The sequence below is a fragment of the Linepithema humile genome, chromosome 4 (assembly GCF_040581485.1).
Source record: "Linepithema humile isolate Giens D197 chromosome 4, Lhum_UNIL_v1.0, whole genome shotgun sequence".
NCBI classification, from domain to species: Eukaryota; Metazoa; Arthropoda; class Insecta; order Hymenoptera; family Formicidae; genus Linepithema; species Linepithema humile.
In genome coordinates this window covers 22155665-22177893 of record NC_090131.1, presented here as the reverse complement: position 1 = coordinate 22177893, position 22229 = coordinate 22155665, and the positions used below count along the sequence as shown (strand labels likewise).

Below are 22229 nucleotides of genomic sequence, written 5' to 3'. Positions count from 1 at the left end.
ATTCAAGTCGAAATTATGAAAAGCTGAAGGAAGACTGGCGGGGAACCGAACCGGAAGTTGGCTATCTCGTGGCGGCGGTACAAAGGATGGCACTTAAAAATTCAATGCATTTCAAATGGGCCAGAAATCCGTCCTCAGGCGCCACTCGCGGCACCATTTTCACTCGCGTTAGTGCAACCATTTGTCGAGTTTTCGTTTTCCGGCTAGTCTGATCTTCCCCTCTTCCGTTTGGGAGGGGAAAACTCAACCCTGCTATTTTGCATAATGGTTCACACAAATAACGTGATTGCTTATCGCTTCTGTTTGCTAACCGTGCCGATAATATTGATAGATAATAAAATCTATTTGTTTGGAATTAATTTTAAACGGAAATTACTTGAAATCCTGCAATCCTGTTTTCGAACATCATATTCATATGTGATAGTATCGTATAATTTTATATGTTATTTAATAGTGTATATCATTTAATTTACAGTGGACACGAGCAGACGCAATAAACGCTACACGAAAGCAGAAAGAAACAAGTTTCAATTGATTATAACGCTTGATATACATTTTTATAAACTAATTCAGATCGATTTGTAAACAAGTATCGAAGAGAGGGAGATATAGAATTCAAAACATTATCCGAGATGTCAAACATAATACGAGATATTAAATTACCACACGGATTTGCAATAATGATACAGTACCATCAAGCGATAACCAATTCTCGTTCGTAATGCCAATTTTAATCGCAATCTTTAATGCGCAGCATACGGGTCTAAGCATCATGCGCGTAAATTCGCCGCGGATTTATTTCCGCCGCACGACGCGTGCCAAATTTAGGACAGTATGTTATTAGCTTCCACATTTCATACGCTTGTCCCACGTGCTGCATACTTACGCAGCACTTGCATGAGCCCGCTCTCGTCACTATTGGCATTAAACACGTAAACAGCATTAGTCAAAATTTAACTTTTTCAACTTGAAACAAATAAATGCGCGAGTGACCTTTAAGTTTTTATAAATTCCTGATTTAAAAAGTATAATAATTAAACTTTAAACAATCAGTTTGCCTAAATGCTTTTAATTCACTACAGATTTCTCTCTTTCTCTCTCTCTCTCTCTCTCTCTCTCTCTCTCTCTCTCTCTCTCTCTCTCACTTTGTCAATATCTATATAAAATTTCAATTTTTTGGAATATTTATATGCAGAGTAAAAACATCTGATAATCAGATATCATACAACAATATTATACGTTTAAAAAATTATGCTGATAATAATCTTTCACATTTTTTCTTTCAATTTTTTTCTTTTTTTTCCTCCTTTGTTTTATTTTTCCATTACATATCCAACTACGCAATCATCGACCAATGTTAAAGTGAAAAAGCGAATAGAAGATATCATGCAATGAATTTTAATATTGATAGATAACATCGAACAAAAGAAGCATGATCTCCGTGAGAACGGATCAATACTACTGTATGTTATCCTATGTTTTTCAATAGCTTTCTCACTCTAATGTGGTCACGTAGTCAGACAAATATAACACAGTAAAATCGTCAGACAAATATAACGTAGTAAGATCGTAGCGCAAAAGAAGAAATAAGAACAAAAAAGAAAAATCAGAAAAAAAATACAAAAATTTAGCTGTAACTGTACGTGTTATTATGCTCATGTACATATTTAAATAATAAACAAATAATTGCACTCAACAGCTAAGATATTGCAATGACATCGATTATTATCACTCCGACAATTCAAACCAACGCGAGATGATAAAAAATATCATAATGACAAAAGTATAGCATTAATAATATTGAAACTATATCAATATCGACATATATCGATATGATCGATGCATGCCATCTTCTAGCCGGCGGGACAGTTTTTACCACGCTACATCGGTTCAAAACGCGGAAAATTTACGACGTAAATCCGTAATTTACAAAAATAAAACACGAGAATTGACTTTTATTCGGTAATATGTGTAATTAAGTGTTTTCAATATTAACTAATTTTTCAATAAAAGTTATGTGGAACAGTATAAAACGCAGTTTGTAACAAATGGAACATCTGCAATACTCTCATTGGCAATTATTTCAATATTTAAATGTGCATTTAATTTTAGGATAACATGCATACAGAATTACAATTTATTAAATATTTACTAAGGTGTTTGAAAATATTTCTGGAAACATTTATTGAAACATTATTGAAACATTATTGAATATTCATTAAAAATTTTAAATATTTATTCGCGCAATTTATTGCGTATAGTTATATTCTAATCAAAATAAAAATAAATAATATATAACAATTTACATTCATAAAATATATGCTACAGTGTGCAATAATTTATAATAACCAGAATATATTAATTTCTACAAGTATAACTGAAAATATACTTATTAATTCAATGATCAGTGAATAAATTCATAAAATATTTTTTTAATTCATCACTTTTATCTCAATGTATAGAAACAATTTGTAGAATAAAAATTAATATATCAAATAGTATAAAAATATATAATGTAAAACCTAGAAATATATAAACGTAAAAATGAATATACGAAATATCAACTCAAAATTAGCCAAAAAATCGAGTAATAAATAAATATGTTACCTATAAAAGATTTTGGAAAGTGTTTCGAAAAAAGTAACATACTCTAAATATTTGGAGAAAAAAAAGGAAGGTTAAAACTTGCTAGTCAGCAGTGCATAAAAAAAGGAAATAAGAGGGGTGCGTTAAAGGACAAGAGAGAAAGCGAGATAGTCGCGGCGAACTATCGATTTTTTTTACATCCAAGCAGCCCATGTGCGAATAGTAGTCGTGATGGGGAGAGGGATGAAGGGGAGAGAGAGAGAGAGAGAGAGAGAAAGAGAGAGAGAAAGAGAGAGTAAGTTACACGAGGGGTGGCGTGACACAGAAACTGCCGATGTAAAAACCCGTCGTTCTGATACATCCTGTATTTGCGTTACATAACGTAATAACGCACGTTTTTAACGCATTTTTTTATTTTCGGTTTTTCGAACTATAGCGCTACATTGAAAATCCAAAATCCTGTAATTATTTTTTCTTCTCCATCCCCCCTCCCTTTCTCCTATCCATCATGAAATATATTGATTTCCATTGGCATATTCTTTTATTTTCGAGCAAATTAATTTCAAAATGTTACGTCGTGTAATATTATTTAGTTTGGTAAATTCTAATTTTATTCCAATTTATTTCCGACAAATTTTAATCTTATATTGATATATATTTGTCTCCAATAAATTTTTATTTTAACTTAATCTATACGTCATAAATTTGCTTTCATAAATTAAATTTATAAATGTATTTAAAATTCATAAATTTAAAATATTTATAAAAGCAAATATATCGTAAGATTATTTTCCAATATATTTTATTTCTGAGCAATATTTAAATTTGTTTAAAGTATCAACAAAGAGAAAAAATTCACAACTACTATATAATATATTAACTAATATATTATTAACTAATCGTTAATGGTTTATTAAAATTAAAACAATAATGTTTTATTTCAGGATTGACTCCTTTCAACGATTGCGATATGTGATAGTAAAAGCATAAAAATAATAAATATAATTTATACCAGTCATATAATATAAAGTTATAACTGTAATGTATATTTCTATTAAATGAGTTAGATAAAAATAACTTATGTCGTTGTTTAGAAAACACTCACCTATTTTTCTCCAATTCGTTATGAGTCGTTCTGAAAACAGAGAAAAGAAAACGCTCGTTATTACAATATATTTTAGAAATAGCAGTAAAATCGCGATTAATGATAAAAACAAATCAAGAGACGATAATAATATCACAAGACAATCTGGTAAATATGATATAAAATCAAAAAGACTTATCGCGTAAAAAATATTAAACGCAGGTACAAGTAACTGGTAATTGCAATGATTAATTGCGAATTAAACATATGTGTTACAGATTATTGCATACAAAATATCGAATTTTCAAATTTCAATATAATACTCCTATAGATAAAAATGTTGTATCTATAATAATTAAGTATCATACATTATAATAAAAACATATTAAAAATATATTCTCTTTTACAAAAATTACGCTTTAATTATTTCAATGCAAAATATTTGCGATATTTCAAGTTACGGTAAGTTTATAGAAATATAAAATAATATAATATAAAATATTTAAAAATTTGGAAATTCATATAACAACATTTTTCTATAATGGTAAAGTTATGGGATGCTATAATATTATAAAAACAGTTCAGCAACACAAATTAAACGCTTAAACAAAATTATTATTAACGTGAGAATAAAAAATATAACTATTGCGAAACTTAACATTTAAAATAAAAAATTTAAAAAGTATTTTTAAATTTTTCAAATTTAAACAAATTTTCGGATATCATTTTTACGAGATATTTGAGTAGATACAAACCTGCTGCCTTGGGATTTCTTTGTCTTTGACCTCTTTGCAACCATTCGCATATCATCAGGTATTGGCATCGTTGAAGCGTAGCCATGTTCAGCTTCTGCAACCATAAAGAGATAAATCGATAAGTGAAATATAATTGCACATTAATATTTACTTATAATACAATTATATCCGATGTATTAAAATTGATGACTCAAACTTTGGATACATATAACCAAAATAAACAATGTTAATAAGCATAGGTCCAAAAAATACTTGTTTCTAAATTATAACACATTTCTTTAAATGTTATCAATGACAAACATTTGTATCATACAATTTTATTTTTAAAAATACTCGTATTTGTAGAAGCAACAAAGATATTTAGATAAATCTTCATACATGTTATACATATACACACATACACATGCGCACACGCGTATACGTGCATGTACAAATATTTAAAAAATATGTGTTTACATTTTGATGTATAACCAGATTTAATATAATTTATTATTGGATCAGGTCAGTTTCATATTATATGCGACAAGGAAAAACCACGACGTGACTCTCGCGAGAGGGCTCGAACTTTCGAAGCTTGTTAAGCTCGTTACAGAGCGAGCGACGATGAACGCACCGATATTAAGTCACGTTTTATTTTCTCTTAGAGACCGTTCTCTTCAGACCTTAGACTGTTCCGAGAAAGTCACGTCCGATCGAAGTATGATCGTGCTTTGTTTTGTGATTTTCCAAGCAAACAAGCGTACAATAATTTCAATTCAATAAGTGTGCATGATATTGAATTAATCTATATTAATTCGATGTTTGTCAAATGCAACATTTATATTTCTATAAATAACAGTTGAGTCAAATTCAGATAACTATATGCATCAAATCAAATTAAAATAGAAACATCGGAATAAATTTGTATAAATAGAACTCATGGTAAATTAAGAGACGGACAGGCATTCCATATCAGATAAAAATAGAGTCTTTAGAATAAATTTTCATAAAGAGACACAGTTAGATTCAGATAAACTTCGTATCAATTTCAGATTTACTTTCATCGATTCATTAAAACTTCAATTTCGATAAAAATCATATGCACGTCAATTGTATTCATAAAGTAATTTATTTCAATAAATATTCTATACAAATTTAATTTATAAGAGACTTAGATTCATAAAATTTTATTCCAATAGATTAAAAATGTGTACACTTATTTCAAAATTGATAAATTGTTTTCTACAATGCTGCAATTAATTTTAAAGTTATTAAATAATAATGTTATGTGAATTTTTAAATTCTTTCTACTTTTTCACAAATTCGCAGCAACTTAAAGTCCGAAAAGAAACTACTTTATGCAGAAGCATATTTTTGTAAACGAGTTATGTCACTCTAACATGATGTGTAATATACGATTATAGTACATTTATTTCATAAGAGCGTCTAATTTAAATTGGAACTTTCAGAATTTATATATATATATCGATAGTCACGTATAGTTCTTTCGAAAATCTATTGTGATTTGACATACGGAAAGGAATAAGTATACGCGTGCGCGCAAGGGAAACGACGTGCGTTCTCGCATGTATGCGACGAGGACGTCAGTTTAGTGCGACGCAGCAGCATCATAAGTGGAGTGATAAAATGAGATCATCGCGCCGCGTATACGATCCGCTACGAAAACAAAAATTAGTATCGAGATGATGCTATATTTTTAAATCGTTTAAATTTCAATTAAAACGGTGGAATGACACACTCGTTGCATAAAAAAAATCAATTTAAGAAAAATTCAAATTCCAATCTCATGAATGGTTTCCAAACCTTGACGATAAATATAAAAACTGCCATAATAAATATCTCATGATCGAATTGATTGTTATTGATAAAAATTCAGTGTATATACATTGTTGATGCACATTAATTAATAGTAGAACGCGATGCTTTCTTGCAAGATTTTATATTAGATTCTTCTATCAACATGCTTAAGCTTTTGACAGACTGGAGTAAACAGCAATATTACAAATATTATATATCAACTTCAAATAAAAGACACCACATCAAAGATTCAAAGCCACACTAGAAATATGTTTATTTTAATGTACACGCTAAATATTTTTGTAAAAAATTAAGCTACAATAAAAGTTATATCATGCTTCACCTCTGTTTTCTGTAATTTTTACAATGTGACTTTAATATCTGTCTTACCAAAAAATGTAACACGTGAAACTAAGCTTGTTGAAAGTACATATCACACTGCATATTTATTCCAGTCGCACTTGCAAGATATCGATGGTAGAAAAAAATTAAATAAAATTTTGTTTGAAAAAGAGAGAAAAAAGAAAGGAGAGAATGTAATCCCAAAGAGAAGCTAAAAAGTACAAGTACTCACCTCTTTCCCTTCGTTCAATGTACTCAGCGGCTTGCAGTAGGGCAGCAATGCTCATATTTCCCCGGTTTGGCGTAATCCTGGCGGCTTCCGTTCACGCGTACTTCCTCCTTTTTCCCTCTGCCGCACGCTCTCGCGCCAACACACGCGACAAAAGACACGACACACGCGTTGCACGCACCACACTCACACACACAGACGCGCACGTGCGCGTACGACGGCCGCACAGATGAAGGAAGAGAGGGCTGCGAGATACGTAATCGTGATGTCTTCGGCCGCCACGCCGCGCCGCCTCGAACGACTCCGTGTTCGGCTTCCTTCGGACCGCGTTCAACTGCGCTCAACAACGCGCACGAGCAGTGATGACGACGCGTACCGAACGAAAAGCGTGCACCGATCCGCGAACGATGACGATGACAATGACGACAATGACGACGAAGACGGCGGCGGCGGCAGCGGCGGTAGCGGCGGACAGCCGATATAAATGTGTGGAAAGTTCCTTCTGCACTGCTGCTTCTATTTGATTCACGAACAGTTTTCTTGCGCGTCTGTGTCACGAATAATAAAAATCAACAAATATTCCGGTTAAAGTCTTCTCTCTCCTGTTTAATTGTCGTTGCTGGACTTTGCTCCAATCGTTTCCATCAAATTCCAATTAACGAATCGGCTCGAATATCTCTCTTTCGTATGCAAACCGTTGCACAATTTCCTTTATCAATCACTAAATGTCTTTAACACTTGAATCCTTTCGCTTAAATGTTCCTTAGCACCCAGCGTCCTTTTAGATACGTTAGAAATCGTATTCTGCGATGTGCTTCTGATTTGGTTGCGATTACTCAGCTGTCTCTTACACCTCCTCTTCTTCTCTTCCTGTCAGAATACTTCTCTTGTTTTCCGCTGCTCCTTCCTCGCCGTGTGTATCACATTTACCGCGATTGCACTAAATCATAAAAGAAATCCATTATCATCACCATTGACCGCTAAAAAGCACTCGCAAACGCGACTCTCCGATTTCGTGCGTGATTCTCAACGTGATTAACGACAATATACAATTGCAGTGATATCACTGATACGAAAGTACCGCGTAAGAGGTAACTGCGCTTCGAACGCCACCGAGAAAAGCCGATCGCGAACAACGCATACGCACAGCACACAGCGGAATGAAAGAGAGAATACGCCTACGCGCGGTCTCGTAACGCGAGAAAAATAAACAGCGAGTGAAACGAAAACAGAGCAAGAGCGAGTGAGAAAGAAATATATAGATAAATATAGAAAGAGCGATAAAATAAAATTCATATGCTTTGAAATAAAATTTTCTATAAATTGAACGAAGAAGGCAAGAATTATTCAGTGCATGCTTGCGTTTTCCATTAAAATTAATTTTAAAAAATTAAATGTAATTTTATATAAAAAACAGAATTATTTATTTCAACACGGATATATATCACATAACATCCAAAGAAATATATAGATCAAAATTTAGAGAACATCAATTATACAATAAATATACGTTTATTTGTTGTAAAACACATAATAAAAAAAGAAAAAAAAACAACAAAAAAAGAATTAAATGAATCTCTTGCATTAAATAACAAAAATATAAACACACTATCGCCCATTAATTACCAAAAAATTTATATAATAAATTAAACAGTATAATCATAGTATGCAAAAGATTCATTTACAAAAACAACTCTATTCGTTTCAGTCGTATTTTTCTGCGTTTAAAATAAGATAGGTGCGTATTTAAATTTAAGAAAAAAGTAAAAAAAATAATTATATAAAGTAATTAAAACGAGCACATTTAAACAAAAGAGGGAAGACGAGGGGAGGGAAACATAGCTGACTTAATAAAGATGTAACACTATTCATACAAAGCATGTACAATATAAAGAACAAATTAAATTTAATCGGATAAATTTGTATAGGCACATATAAAAAAAATATTATATGTGTTAACCGAACCGAATATCTTTGTCTTCACGCATTAAATCTCTATACATTTTTTGATAAATTTAGAATGGATTTTTTTTACGAGAATGTTGCGAATATTAATCCCTATTTTTATATCTAATAAACATCAGATATTGCGACAATCGAAACAAAGATTTTTATTCAAATAAAATTGAAATTAACCGAAAAGCCATCTGTCATTGAACACGATGAATGTATCACAAAGCGGAGTAAGGGGATTAATTTCCGACACTAGGTAGTTTTGAATAAAGTGAATTTTCGTACGAATTTTGAATAAGGAATTCTGCCAATTTGAGATTCGTCGGGGCCTGCTGCTGTTGCTGCGCGCGGGCTGAGGCCGTTATCGTTGCGAGGTGCAAGCGACGCGCCAGCTGATAACTCACAAACAAAGAGGCAGGCGACCTGCCTTCGCGCAACAGCAGTTCTCTACCCGAATGTCCACTAGAATGCGCCAGCTGAGATCCCGTCGATCCCCTCGTCACGCGTACGAAGCGGCCCGTATGCGTACGTTTCTGTATCTCTCACGCATATACACACACAACACACACGTTATACGTATACAAACATACATTCACGCCCATGTGTATATTTACGTATGCATATACGTACGCATACGCCCGTATATACGCATATACGCCTAACATCCGTCTGATGACATTTGGCACGAGACACGGCGAAAAAAGAGTGTGCGTAAATGATGGAAAAAAGAGAGATAGATAAAAAGAGAGAGAAACTAACAATGATGCCTGTTCACTGTGTTATGTGGATGATCAGCACTGCCCAGCACTACTAGCTCTCTCACAGGTTTCCCACGGGGGCGGAGGGGCGCACGACGGCGGCGGTAGCGAGGGGTGGGAGCGAGCTGATCGGACAACGAACAATGCCGAACGCGAATAGAGAGCGAGCGCGCTAACAAGCGATCAAACGGCGATCACGATGACGAGAATAACAACCGAGGAACACGGTGACTCAAATAACGACGATTCACGGACGATTCGGAGCAAGCAAACCAGCGAGCGAGCGAGCGATAGCTTGGCACCTCCGCGCTTCGCGAACACTCGCACGCATTTATCGATGTCAAACGCTCTTCTCGGCGGCAGCAGCGCTCTCTCTGTCCTCTATACAGCGGTGTGCGCGCTTACGGCCACGATGATTGGCCGGAAGCGATGGCAAGCGCGTTATAGCGACCAATCGTGGACGTTGTAACAAGCATCACCGCGATCGTCGCGTGCCGCCACCAACACCCGCCGGCTGTCACGTGAATCTCATGCCCGAAAACAAAACAAACAGCTGGCCGCCCAGCGTCGCCGTTGTCGTCGTCTTCTAGCAAGCTGAACGCTGAACGAATACAGCCGATCAAGCTCGAACTAACCCGAACGGATCCGCGCTTGTTACGCATAAATTTGAATCTAGATTATTGACTTGATGAGACATTATGAAAATCAAAATTATATAATATGCATTTTATATGCATTGACACACATATTCACGTGGTTTTGAAATTAGTGTGACTTACTCTTATTTACGAACGTAATTGTCCACATAAAAATAATTAAAGTTTACTTCACTAATCTTTGATTAAATAAAGATTAAATTGAGTAATTAAATTTTCTTTATTATAAAATTATTTCACATTTGAGATACTGATTTAATGCCCAAAATGTCCAATGCATTCTCAAAAACAACTTGTAATGCATGCAACATATACAATCTGGCAACCATCTTGGAGATCAAATGATCACTTCCTTCCTATAATTTACAATATGATTTAGTATAAAGGTATCTACTGCAAAATATCTAAAGCATTAAGTATAGAGGAGGAAAAGAAAACTTATTTTACCGTTAGAATTTTGATCCTTCTATAATAAGCACTGAATTTTTGACATAATCGTGATAAAAACAGGCATAATACCTGTGGATAAATATGAAAATTTGGTTCACATTTTAAGCAATCATTTATCATTTGCAAATATCCAAATATAAAATTATATACAAGCTCCCATTCTTCCTGAAATCAAATTAAATTTCTTTTAATAAAAATTAATTGTGTAAAACTTAATTAGAAAATTATATAATAAACATATAATTAATAAAAAAAAAACAAATAAGTTTTACTTACTTCTTCATACAATTCTGAAAAATCTACATTTCCAATATTTGGTAAACTAGGATAATCTCCACACAATACTCTCTCATTATACTTTCTTATAATCGTTGCTATCCTAGCAACATTGTACAATACAAATGATGCACCTGCAATGTTTACAATTAAACATAAATTTAAGATGTAAACAAATACAAAATTGTATAATTATTATAACTATTACAATTGATTTAAAAATTAAATTTATTAAGAGTCAATAATTTATCAATTAAATAATACCTTTTGTATTCGTAATGCTTTTATCTTCTTTGGAGTCACTATTGCCAATAATAACTGATCGACTCGGTTTCACAGCCATTAACTCAAAAATAACAATAGCATTGGCCAAATTTTCCAGAAAGAGATCTTTCTTTGCATTATTCTCTTCATCTTCAATAAATTTATGTTCATTCAATTCTGCCAACTGGTCTATTTTGCATTTTACATGTTGATCCCATGTAAGACATATTTCCTTTGATTTTGATTGGGAATTCTTTACAACACCGCACACATATTTCTCATATCCTTCGTCAACTGATCCTTCTGATTTGCTGGTGAACAGATACTTACCAATGCAGTTTTTCTCATTGGATATCACATATCCATGCAAACTCAATACCTTTGCAGCAATATTTCTCATTAGATGCAATCGCTGAGTGGTAAGATCTGACTGTATATCAGGTTGGTACTTCAAACTGAATGCTTTACCAGTTGATGGAGTACTTCCAAACATCATTCCACATTCAACAGCCATCCTTATACTGTTTGTAATAATATCTCCTCGATTTAGAAACAAACAAACCTTTTCTTTTTGCAATATACATTGTTGTATTCTTATTGGCCAGCTGCTACTTTTTAATATTAATTGTTCAAAGACCTGTCAATATTATTTGAAGTTTGTAATCAAGAACAAAACATAATCATTAACTGTTAAAACATGTTTATTTTATAAGAGTTCAATAAAATTTAAATTTTCTAGACTAAACACAAAAAATATATAAGAAATCATTAAATTATTTATTTACCTCTTTAGCTACATCAACATCTGTATTGTATTTTGTTGTACCATGTACATGTGTGTAATGCTGCAAAATACTCGTGCAATCCTTGGAGCAAACCAATAAACTTTTCCATGCTTTGAAGCTGCACAAAAAATAGAGCTCCCCATTTGTCGACAAATTTTCATTATTTACTTTAATTATCGAAGAATTTTTGTGTGTATTGTAAAATGGAAAGTCAGTAAAATAGAAAACAATATTGTCAATAAGAGATCTAGTACAAAAACCTGCCCAGCTTTCCATTGAAAATTTTGCTGATTTGTGTTGACCAGCAACAAGTGACATTTTTATATATCATAGCAAACTTTTAGTTATGCATTTTATATTAAATATTGTATACATAAAACAGTATAAATATTCATTTTAATATTAAAAAAGAAGAAAAATAATAAGAGAAACTGCAGATAAATCTCGTGCAGTCTTAATATATTCTTTTAACTCCACTTTAAATATCTATAACCTATGAGCATCTAAATCGAAATAGATTATGTTTACTGTTCATACATACGCGCAAGAAAGAAATAAGGGTATATTCAGACAACTTGCATATCGTATAAGCATATGCATAAGGAAATTGATTGGTCCATTTTCTTATGCATCTTCTTATGAACCAACCCATTTTCTCACGTACAATGTATAATATATTTAAAAATATTTTTAATTCTCCAGTTACATTTATGTATTAGAAACCAAAAAAGATGGGAAAAAATAAACAATATTTCCAAAAATAATAATTGCTATTAACATTTTTCTTATTATACAAAAACGTTTTACAAGAAATAAATTGTGTAAAAAAATAAAATTTATTATTAATTTAATAAATATTATTAATGTTGTAAATATATATTGTACTTTAATATAAAAAAAATTCCCATTAAATAATATAAATATTTTAGAAATTTCTTGATTAAAGTTCCAATAAAACAATCACAGATATAATTTTTAATAATAATAGTTTAATTAAACATATATTTGCGTCATATTTATTATAATGTGTATCTTACAAAATCATCACATAAAGAATTTACTAAGTACAATATAAGTAATTATGATTTAATATATATATTAACATCTATAATTTATTTAAGTTAAGTATCACTATTCTGTATATTTAATGAACTCTTATTGCATCCCTGGAAGAAAAATGACACAAATTGAAATTTTTCGAATTTTGTATTATGTACAGATAGTGATCTAAATACATCGGCCTTCAATCAGGAAAAGTGATATAAATTCGATTCAAATATTTCCCGTGTGAGTTCATTAATGTTGTTTAATACTGTCATAAAGAATTAATTTTAAAATTATTGTTTGACCAAGCATAGACCTGTGAAATTATTTTCCATCATTCATCATTAATAGAAAACGTTATTATTAACGTAATTTTCTCTCCTCTCTCCTAAACAAATTTATATTTTTACTTGTGTCACTTTTTTGCGGGGATGCGATATGTGTAAAACTTCGTTAAACAGAATGGTGATACTTGACATATGCTATGGCTGCGAGATCTTTGCAAAAATCTTCTGTCACTATGGCGCTTTCGTACAAAAGATTTCCTTTCTCCCTAAAACATAAATGTAAATTATTAAAATGTATGAAGTTTAATTCTGAAGCTTTTTTGGATTTTTAATTAGAAAATTAGTTATTAAGCTAAGTTATAAGATTTAATTTGAAACATTAATTGCAAGATTTAGTGTAAAAAGTAGCAATTTACAACTAATAAAATATAGATCTCACTCTTCTTGTAAACAGTCATCCAACAGTCTCTGTCTCCTCTCTGTTAACATCGCTTTACTCTCCGGAGTTTTTGGTATTTCGCTAACAAGTTGCTTGACAACCTTCTGTAAGCACGAAAACAGACTCTTCGTGCCAGGTATCAAAGGCAGCAGAGGATTCAGCAAGAATTCGTGCAGGTACGGGTGCGGCAGTAGCGCTAGCCTGGAGATCAACCCTGTGATCCCTACATTGACCTCGTATGTCTGTCTTGGCATATTGCTGATTTTGTCGAAAAGCATGCTTAGGAATGGTCCCATGTAGAACCGACCTGAGCCATGGTCAGCTTCTGGTCGCGAGTCTGAACTCGCGGAATCGTCCACCATCACTGCCTCTAATGGCCACGCCATTAAAGCGCAGTCGGAAAGCACGGAAGAATACTGTCGTTCCCAAATCGGCATATATTTCTCATAATTATTAGCATCAGAATCCGTTTGTAAGTAACGCGGTATTAATGACAGAAAACTGAAATAAAAATTGAGTCTATAACACTTATTTGTATTTAATTTATCTAAATATTTGAGAAAGTATATAATGTAATTAATTAATTTGTAATGTAATTATTTTCATTATACTACAATCAATTTGATACAATAATAATTAAGAGTAATAGTTTCTTTTGTTAACATATGAGTCGTTTTTTTAAATGGTATAAGTCTATTTTTGCTTGTTTTAAAATATTTAATGTTTTGCATTTTATCTTATTTAAAAATATTATTAAACTATTTTTAATTGAATCTATACCACTTAGAAAAACGGCTCATATTGTTCCCAATCACTCTCTCTTACCAGTTTATAACTCGGTGGATGTTACTTGGTGCCAAAGTGCGACTGTGACTCTGCTCATAAGAAAGATCCAAAGATCCCTTTTTTTCCTTTTCCCTTTCATCTTCTTCATCGCTCCAAGATGCGATAGCACTATCGGCGGCAGTATTGTCGTAATACATTCGCGTAGACAAATAGATCAGCAAGAGACAGTGGAGTATGTGCTCGTTTCTTTTGTCTATTGCTTCCTCAAATAATTTTAACGTCTCTATTGTAAGATCATTACTGTCCGAGAAACAATTCTCTATCAATCTATGCAATACTGGTGACGTCCACACATTCGGTATGTCTGGATCTCTCTCTTGCCCGACCAACCAATAACTCACCTCTGCAAGAATATTAAAAATTTTTTTAATATATTGGATAAATCAATGATATTTTCAAAAATTTTATAGCAGCAAACTAAAAGATTCAAAATACAAAAAAATCCAAACAAAATTTTTTAAATTCAACAATAGTATATTTTCAAATTAACATTAGTTTTATTAACTCAAATTTTTGTATTCAACTAAGAATTATTAGATTGTTTTTTTTTTATATCTTGTAGAAAAAATGTACAAATTCATAAGATTTTGCTCGCGCCTTTTATTTGTTATGTGGTAGTTCTAAAATATTTTGCTTTTAAATTGCCTTGGAAACATACCTGTACACAATATAGAGGAGCTCATTTCTTTCAAGCACTTAGCAATTAAAGCCGTGATAAGTATGACGTGATGATCGGCCAGGGCGGGTGTGACTATCCTCTCAAAGAACATTACTCTGATGGTCCTCGCCAGCGTCTCCGCGAATTCCATCTGAGCCTCTCTCATCAACTGATCACAATAGTCGAACCACATAAAAAACGCCGCTACTTGCCGGCAACCAGGAAATTTTTTCTCCTTAGTCCACAACGGTGAGTCCAGACCCCACGTGACGTCCACATTATAGATTTCCAAGTAATCCACATGCGCCGGTATAGCATTAAATAAGTTTTCTAGGCGACTAGATATTATTGATGACAGCTCGCTCCTGGCGACTGTTTGTGCAAATGAAGGATCGTCCAATGAAGCCAAAACCATTATTCCCTCGCATGCTCTTATTCTTACCATGTTATCCTATAAACAGAAAAATGTGATATAATTATTATATACAGACTGCTATACTATCATATCAAAAGTCCTGTTTTCTCGCTGCAACTTTCTTAGCCAACATTGTTAACATTTTACTTTCTGGATTATTAAATTATTAACGCAAAGTTGAACTGTAAATATTTTTCTATTCTGACAAGAAAAAATTTAACACAATCCTCTCATTTCTAATAATAATCTCATAATTTAATGATTGCAGTAAAAATCAGGAATTTTAACAAAAAAAATTGCAACACTGTTTTACCGCGCTATTTAAATAACTCATCAGGGCATCTAATAGAAGACATTTAGATTTTTCGGGCATCTTCGGTGACTTCAAACTCGGATTATTACCCGCCACGTAACTTGTGTCGTCGTAAATGTTACAATCGGTATCCAGTCGTAAATCCCTCAAATTTTGCAAATGTTCATCAATCTTGTTTCCTGAAGAATCTCTTTCGTTCTTTTCCTCCCCTTGTTCACTGCTCTTTGTGTCTATCGAAGGCGAATCACAAACGGATTTTTGAGCCAAAGGACTCGATGATACGCTCTCATCCCTGGAAGATATGGATTCGTTCGATCTCCTGGACAAATCATATTGTGCAGCTACGTTAAAAGTCCTGCTCGAACGTAGTAATTTTTTCTGTTCTTTGTCGAAGAGATTTGGGTTGACTAATGTAACTGCTTGGGTATCCAAAGGCTCAAATAAAGGATTAGAATTGTTTCTTCTTCTTGTTGGAATATAGGTCACCTTCTGGATCTCTGTTCTCTCGTTATCCTTCTTAACAACATTGCTAGCTGTTTGTGCAATTGGTGCATCATTGATAATGTTGGTCACGTGGGGATATTTGCATACCAGGAAGCAGATTGTTAGCAGGAATTGCACCTAAAAAAAATGGAAATATTACTTTTTTCAGAATATATTTTGACAAGTATCAATAAGTCAATGTCAATAATCTCATGTTCAAAAATTGATATTTTTATTTCTTTATAAAATATATTTATATAAACATTTGTTTATAAACCTTTTATAACTTATAAGTATATAATTTTGATTTCAACATATATAAAACTAATTTCAAACATTAATTTCATTAATAAAATATTAACATCTGTCACTTTATATTTGAGACATAATGATAACAAATATAATTACATAAATATAATTAAATAAAAAAGACAAAATAATTTTATATCTATTTCAGTAACATGTTAAGTTATTTTTACAGCGACAAATAATAATTAAACAAAAATAAACAAATTAATTATAAAAATTAAAAAATTGTATATACTCTATAAACAAAACAAATGTAATATCGAAAAATTAATTATGATAGCAAAATTTAATCGCTTTAGTACGAAATACGTAATTACAGCAATATTTTCGCTGTGACAGCAAAAATCTATTTATGCATGTTTATAAGTATATTACAACATTTGAAAGTAGCGCGATAATGTAGCTGGTGGCGCGATACCGAATGCAACCGGGAAAAAACGGAATTAGCCGAAAATACATTCGAAGTGTAACATCTCGCGCCGGTTGATGTGCTTGTCATCTTGCGATTTTTCGAGTATGTAAGAAAAATAATCATTAAACTGTGAATCAATTGTTGTCAAATGTTTTTTGTCTTAAGACGTTATCGGAAAATGCAAGTAAGACATATGTGAGTATATTGCAATAATCGCACGATGTCTTCTACGTACACGTAGTGTGATTCTTTACTGTGCGTTCTGCGATCAGCAATTTTTCATGTGTGTAAGAAAAGGGATTGAATTTTGACTCAAGAATATTGCCGAGTTACTTCGTGAAATTCTATCGGAAAATAAAAAAAGAATACACATACATGAATATATCGTGATATTTTTAAATTGCTAGTTAACTTGTGCCAACCAATGACGTAAAGCCAAGTGCGAGTGAAAGAAAGTACAATTGAAACCGGAAAACAGTTGAAAACGCATTCACAACGTATCATTATACAATGGCGTATGTCCGAAACGATAAATTTGACAAGTGTTAGTTAGTTAAATGAAAAAGTGTGAAAATCGAAAGTGCGTGCAATATAAAACTATTCTGGAATCTACGTTCCATGGGTTCACGAGGATGATCGAGGGAATGAATGAGAAAACATCTAGCGCTGATAAGGCTAAGATATGATGCAACCGATGCAATAGGATTGTCGCAATAAATCATGTAAGTAAATACGTAAAAATTTTTCACATTGTTAATGAATAATGAACAATATTATAGAAGAGCAATTATCGCGATCTAGATATGAACAAATCTAGATATAAAATGAATATTGAATATTGAAATGAATACTGAAATATATTAATCGTTTATTTTAATTATTTTATGAAAAGCAAAATATAAAAATAAGTGAAATTTGGTAAATATAACTGGTAACCAAAAATAATTTTAAAAATCAATAAACAAATAGGCAAAGATTTAGAATCATTACAATTTTGCATAATAAAAAAGATAATAAATAATAAATAATAATAAAATAAAAATAAGATAGTTTTAGGCTTTCTTAAAAGTTAAACTTGTTGATCAATTTCACATTGCTTTTTTCGCATCAAAAAATTAATATGTAACGGATCATATTGAATCAATTATACCATTAATCATACCTCTTCAACTTCAATTGGTGATGGCGGATTACCGTTGCAAAGTGTTACAAGTCGTTGTATTGGCGCATAGATAGATGTATGATGTAGCAAGGGATATTTTGATCTGCCCAGAAATTTCCTCAAGAAAGCAAGGCAAATTGTTCGCATGCCAGGTGGTGTCTCTGCACAAGCCAAAGTCGCTAAAAGGTCCAAAAGCTTGTGTTGCAAAAGATATTCTAAACAAGGTCCAGGTTCATTCTCTTCTTTCTCTTCTCGTAGTAAGATTTCCAATAATACATCTAGGTGTCGAGGTATACTGGTGTTCTGCACAGGAACCTTGCAGTCAGTCAGATGACTCACATAGAAATTCATCAATTGTTTCCAATGGTAGGTGAAATCTTGCAACGGCGTTGCCGGTGGGGCTATCTAAAATATAAATTTGAATTTACTCTTTGAAATTTGTTAGGTTTTCATGATTAGTGTTAAGATATCAAAAAAGTGGGAAAACTGGGACATAGTTCATATGTATTTGGGGAAATAATTATTCATTGGTTGACTTACATATCAACAATTGGTATCCTAGTTTGGAATTGCATGTGTAATGTATTTTTATTTTTATATGAATTTAATCACAGAATATATTAAAAGAGCTAGAAAAAATATCAACTAATTTTTTGATTGGTATTGAAATTTCTAAAAATGTTTTTAATTATAAGATCATGCTACTTTTGAGAAAATAATACTTATTTAAATAAATATAAATTGTATATTTAAATGTAGATAAGCTTTGCCTACAGATTTAATTGTCAAATTTAGTTGTAGTTGTGTACATCATGTATTCTGATATTCTGTAAAGGCAGCAAAATATTACAATAGTTTTTTCTTATCGCGAAGTCAAAATTGAATAACACCGATATTTCTTATCTCAAAGTGCAAGGACGAAACGCAGTTGCGCGTTTCCCAGTAGACACCCTTATCGTCATTGACTGTCACTCACCACGTCAATGGCATTCTTCAGGGCGATCTGAATGCCGCTGATCATGTTAACTCACTCGCGGGATACACTCGTGTGCGTACAGTTTTCACTTTCATTCGCGGATTCGTGAGATCTTCTCCCCTCGGAGTGCCGTTCCGGTGCGCTTCATCGCGTGTGGCGGAATGAATTTTGCGATAGCGGCTTCCGCGACTTTGACGTGTCCCAACACCGAATAACCAAACGTGCACCAGGTGGAGACACCAGGCTCACGTGCGTGCATTGCAATGAGTACATTCGACTGCACTCGATGTGATAACGCATTCAGAAACGTAATGACGCGCTTACATTTTACGGTCGAAATTTTCTGTAATATGTATTTCAAAGTATTTCTCGTTTGTATAAGATTAATTGTATAGTTCAATGTTTCGTGAAGTGTCCTTGTAATTCTTCACGCATCAGTCAATATTAGTGTTGACTCGACAACAGCTGAGTAAATATTCGTTGAATACGCTAATATAATCAGCAAATGTATTTTAATAACGTTTGTAAATTAATAATAATCAGGATTATTTATTTCAAACAGAACAGTAAATGGAAATTATTAAAGAACCAAAATCACGTAGAAATTTTTGCAAAAAAAATCTTGTTATATTAAGGAGGAAATATTGAATATGCTGTATATAAAATATTGTTTTTATAACATAATTTTTAGACAACTTTCGAAAAAAACAATAATTATAAAAAAAATATTTTTCTTATAAAAACATTCACAAAACTCGACATTACATGTACAACGAATTAATAGTTTACGGCAATGAAACAATTTCTTCATTTATGATTATTTATTCTCAGCATCAACGTGTACATGATAACAACATTAATAATGTGCTAAATGTAAAAAAAGTCTCCACTTCGAAAGAGGTTTCGATGATGTTCGCGGGTTTGACAATCAATTTCTTCATCTTCTATTTTTTCTCTCTCTCTTTCTCTCTCTTTTTCTCTCCCTTTTTCTCTCTTTTATTTTCACTTTTTTTCGCTTATTCATTTCCATATTCACAAATAACGAATAATTTCCTAACGCTTCAAGGCAGTAAGGAAATATTTCTCTCGAGGTATCGCTTACTTTGTTACACGCGCGCGCATTTTACATTTTACACCCGTAATCTTATGTATATACAGCACGTAGTTAATATTTAACTAATTTCGATGGCATTTTTTTTTCACCAATATCACTATCAGGCAATCGTAAACATTTTCTAAAGAAGAACTTCTTGAGCCAAATTTTTAAATTCTCTAAAATATCTTTAAAGTGTATTATCTAAAAATCTTTTCTCAATGTAATTTTATACGGATAATGAATGTAATCTTTGCTTATAGTAGTATATTTATGAATCTAGTGACTGACGTGTATAGTTTTCCCTTTGGACAAATACAAATAAATATTAAATAAGGAAATTAAGAACTGAAAATATTAAACGAGAAAATTATTTAAACTTTAACTTATATCACACCTGATTGACTTTCGATTGAGTTAATAGTCCTTCGGAGCATTACGTACTCACCGATTTGAGTGCTCGTAATCGTCGCAACATGACGATGGAGAAGAACTTTCAAAGATCCAAGATTCAGAAATGTACGCGAAGTCGTTGAAAACGAGCACACTAACACACCAACGCTCTTCACAATTATTCAAGATTTATCATTGGCTTCATTAAGCCTTATCGCGATAACGATAAGGAGTCACGCTCAATTAATAGCTAACAAGATTGTTCTTTATCTCATACACGCAATCATTCAAGTTATTTAATAATTCAACAATAAAAGATGACTATATGCACCTTGTAACCAAACCGAAAGAGTATATGGAGAAAATTTTATATTAAAAATTACTATGTACGATAGTAGTCGTGGACTATAAAGGAATTATAAAAATTTTTACTGTGTTTTTCACATAATGGCCATAGTATTTAAACTTATAATTCCTCTTATGGTCCGCGATCATTGCCGTATCATAATAATTTTTGATATAAAATTTTCTCCATGTATTAAATATTGAAATCCAATAGAAAATTTAGTTATCAATAAAATTTTTTAACATTTCTCGGATTTTCTAACAGTAGATTTTTCAATCTTTAATATTATACATCTTTATAGCTCTAAATTAAGATTCTATTAAAATTGCTTGAAATTAACTAATGAATGATTTCGCCCGTAATCTATTTTGATTTTTTCTTAATTCATCAGAAATATCTTATACTTTAATCTTTAACACTTGAATTATGGAAGATGCTTCGATATTTTCGTTGAGAATAATATCACTTCTAAATTAGCCAAAAAATCTATCATAAACGAAACATTCGATTTTGAAAGGATTAATTACCACATATTTGTACACGTTTATTCTTTGAATCTATTAATTCCTCGTAATTTCATAATTGATACGATTTCACATAAGATCAATTCAGTATATATCATTAATTGAATTAACTATACACTCATCATTTTATTAAACTTGATTAGAATAGATTAGATTATTTTCATTTTATCCGTTTATTTTCTAAATTTTTTTTATATCATATTCGTTAGATTCTCTATAGAGAGTGTAATCTAATGAAAGGGCACTTGGAATTGAATAGGAAGCTCAATTCTAAAGAAAAAAAGACTTTAGACTTTTTCGATGATAATTTTGGGCAGAAAAATTAAATTCATAAATAATTAACTGAAAAGTTTCTAATAATGATATTAGATAATTTCATGATAGTTTGTATAATAAAATTCAAGAATAACTCAAAAGTATCATCGTGGATTCGTACGTGACCCGTGAGAAGTCTAATAGTTTTTAATTCCATCGGATTTCTCGCTTTTCATATTTTTTACATTAAGAAAATAATTTTAATTTTTATATGTGACTATCTTTAGACTAAAAAATAAAAGATTTATACTCATGTTTGAAAAGAAAAAAATTATTATA

At 31.9% G+C, this 22229-nt stretch overlaps 4 protein-coding genes across 7 annotated transcripts in view; 1 reads left to right on the top strand and 3 right to left on the bottom strand.

Annotated features, from left to right (window-relative positions):
- Window positions 1-9866, bottom strand: part of LOC105670956 (max dimerization protein 1) — a 43169-nt gene extending 33303 nt beyond the window's left edge. The window contains exons 1-4 of one of the 2 annotated variants that reach the window (XM_012364732.2): window positions 9506-9866; window positions 6797-7733; window positions 4426-4519; window positions 3692-3721 (exon numbers count right to left, since the gene is read on the bottom strand). In XM_012364732.2, coding sequence (XP_012220155.1) covers window positions 3692-3721; window positions 4426-4519; window positions 6797-6851 — 179 coding nt within the window. In that variant the 5' untranslated portion in view covers window positions 6852-7733; window positions 9506-9866. Of the gene's footprint in view, window positions 1-3691; window positions 3722-4425; window positions 4520-6796; window positions 7734-9031; window positions 9051-9505 lie in introns of those variants that run through there. The other variant, XM_012364739.2, reaches the window with a different exon arrangement.
- Window positions 9867-10361: 495 nt separating this feature from the next.
- LOC105670761 (DALR anticodon-binding domain-containing protein 3) lies at window positions 10362-12477 on the bottom strand. The gene is made up of 5 exons (XM_012364466.2): window positions 11936-12477; window positions 11151-11787; window positions 10887-11020; window positions 10608-10775; window positions 10362-10516 (listed from the first exon to the last, which is right to left on the bottom strand). Exons 1-5 carry the CDS (start codon window positions 12251-12253, stop codon window positions 10397-10399), a joined length of 1377 nt encoding a protein of 458 aa, XP_012219889.1. The 5' UTR covers window positions 12254-12477; the 3' UTR covers window positions 10362-10396.
- A 427-nt stretch (window positions 12478-12904) lies between these two features.
- LOC105670862 (FHF complex subunit HOOK interacting protein 2A) lies at window positions 12905-19586 on the bottom strand. 2 transcript variants are annotated; one of them, XM_067352856.1, is made up of 8 exons: window positions 19280-19586; window positions 18844-18861; window positions 18304-18708; window positions 15938-16558; window positions 15210-15660; window positions 14531-14894; window positions 13706-14206; window positions 12905-13532 (listed from the first exon to the last, which is right to left on the bottom strand). In XM_067352856.1, the coding sequence occupies exons 3-8, from the start codon at window positions 18652-18654 to the stop codon at window positions 13433-13435; spliced, it is 2388 nt and encodes a 795-aa protein (XP_067208957.1). In that variant the 5' UTR covers window positions 18655-18708; window positions 18844-18861; window positions 19280-19586; the 3' UTR covers window positions 12905-13432. The 2 variants fall into 2 exon arrangements, with proteins under 2 accessions (XP_067208957.1, XP_012220032.1); XM_012364609.2 differs by lacking the exon at window positions 18844-18861.
- The window catches only part of LOC105670876 (BRISC complex subunit FAM175B-like), a 28395-nt gene continuing 23429 nt past the window's right edge, over window positions 17264-22229 (top strand). For both annotated transcript variants that reach the window (XM_012364623.2, XM_012364613.2), the window contains exon 1: window positions 17264-17863. The gene's annotated coding sequence lies outside the window, so the exon portion shown is untranslated. The remainder of the gene's footprint in view (window positions 17864-22229) is intronic.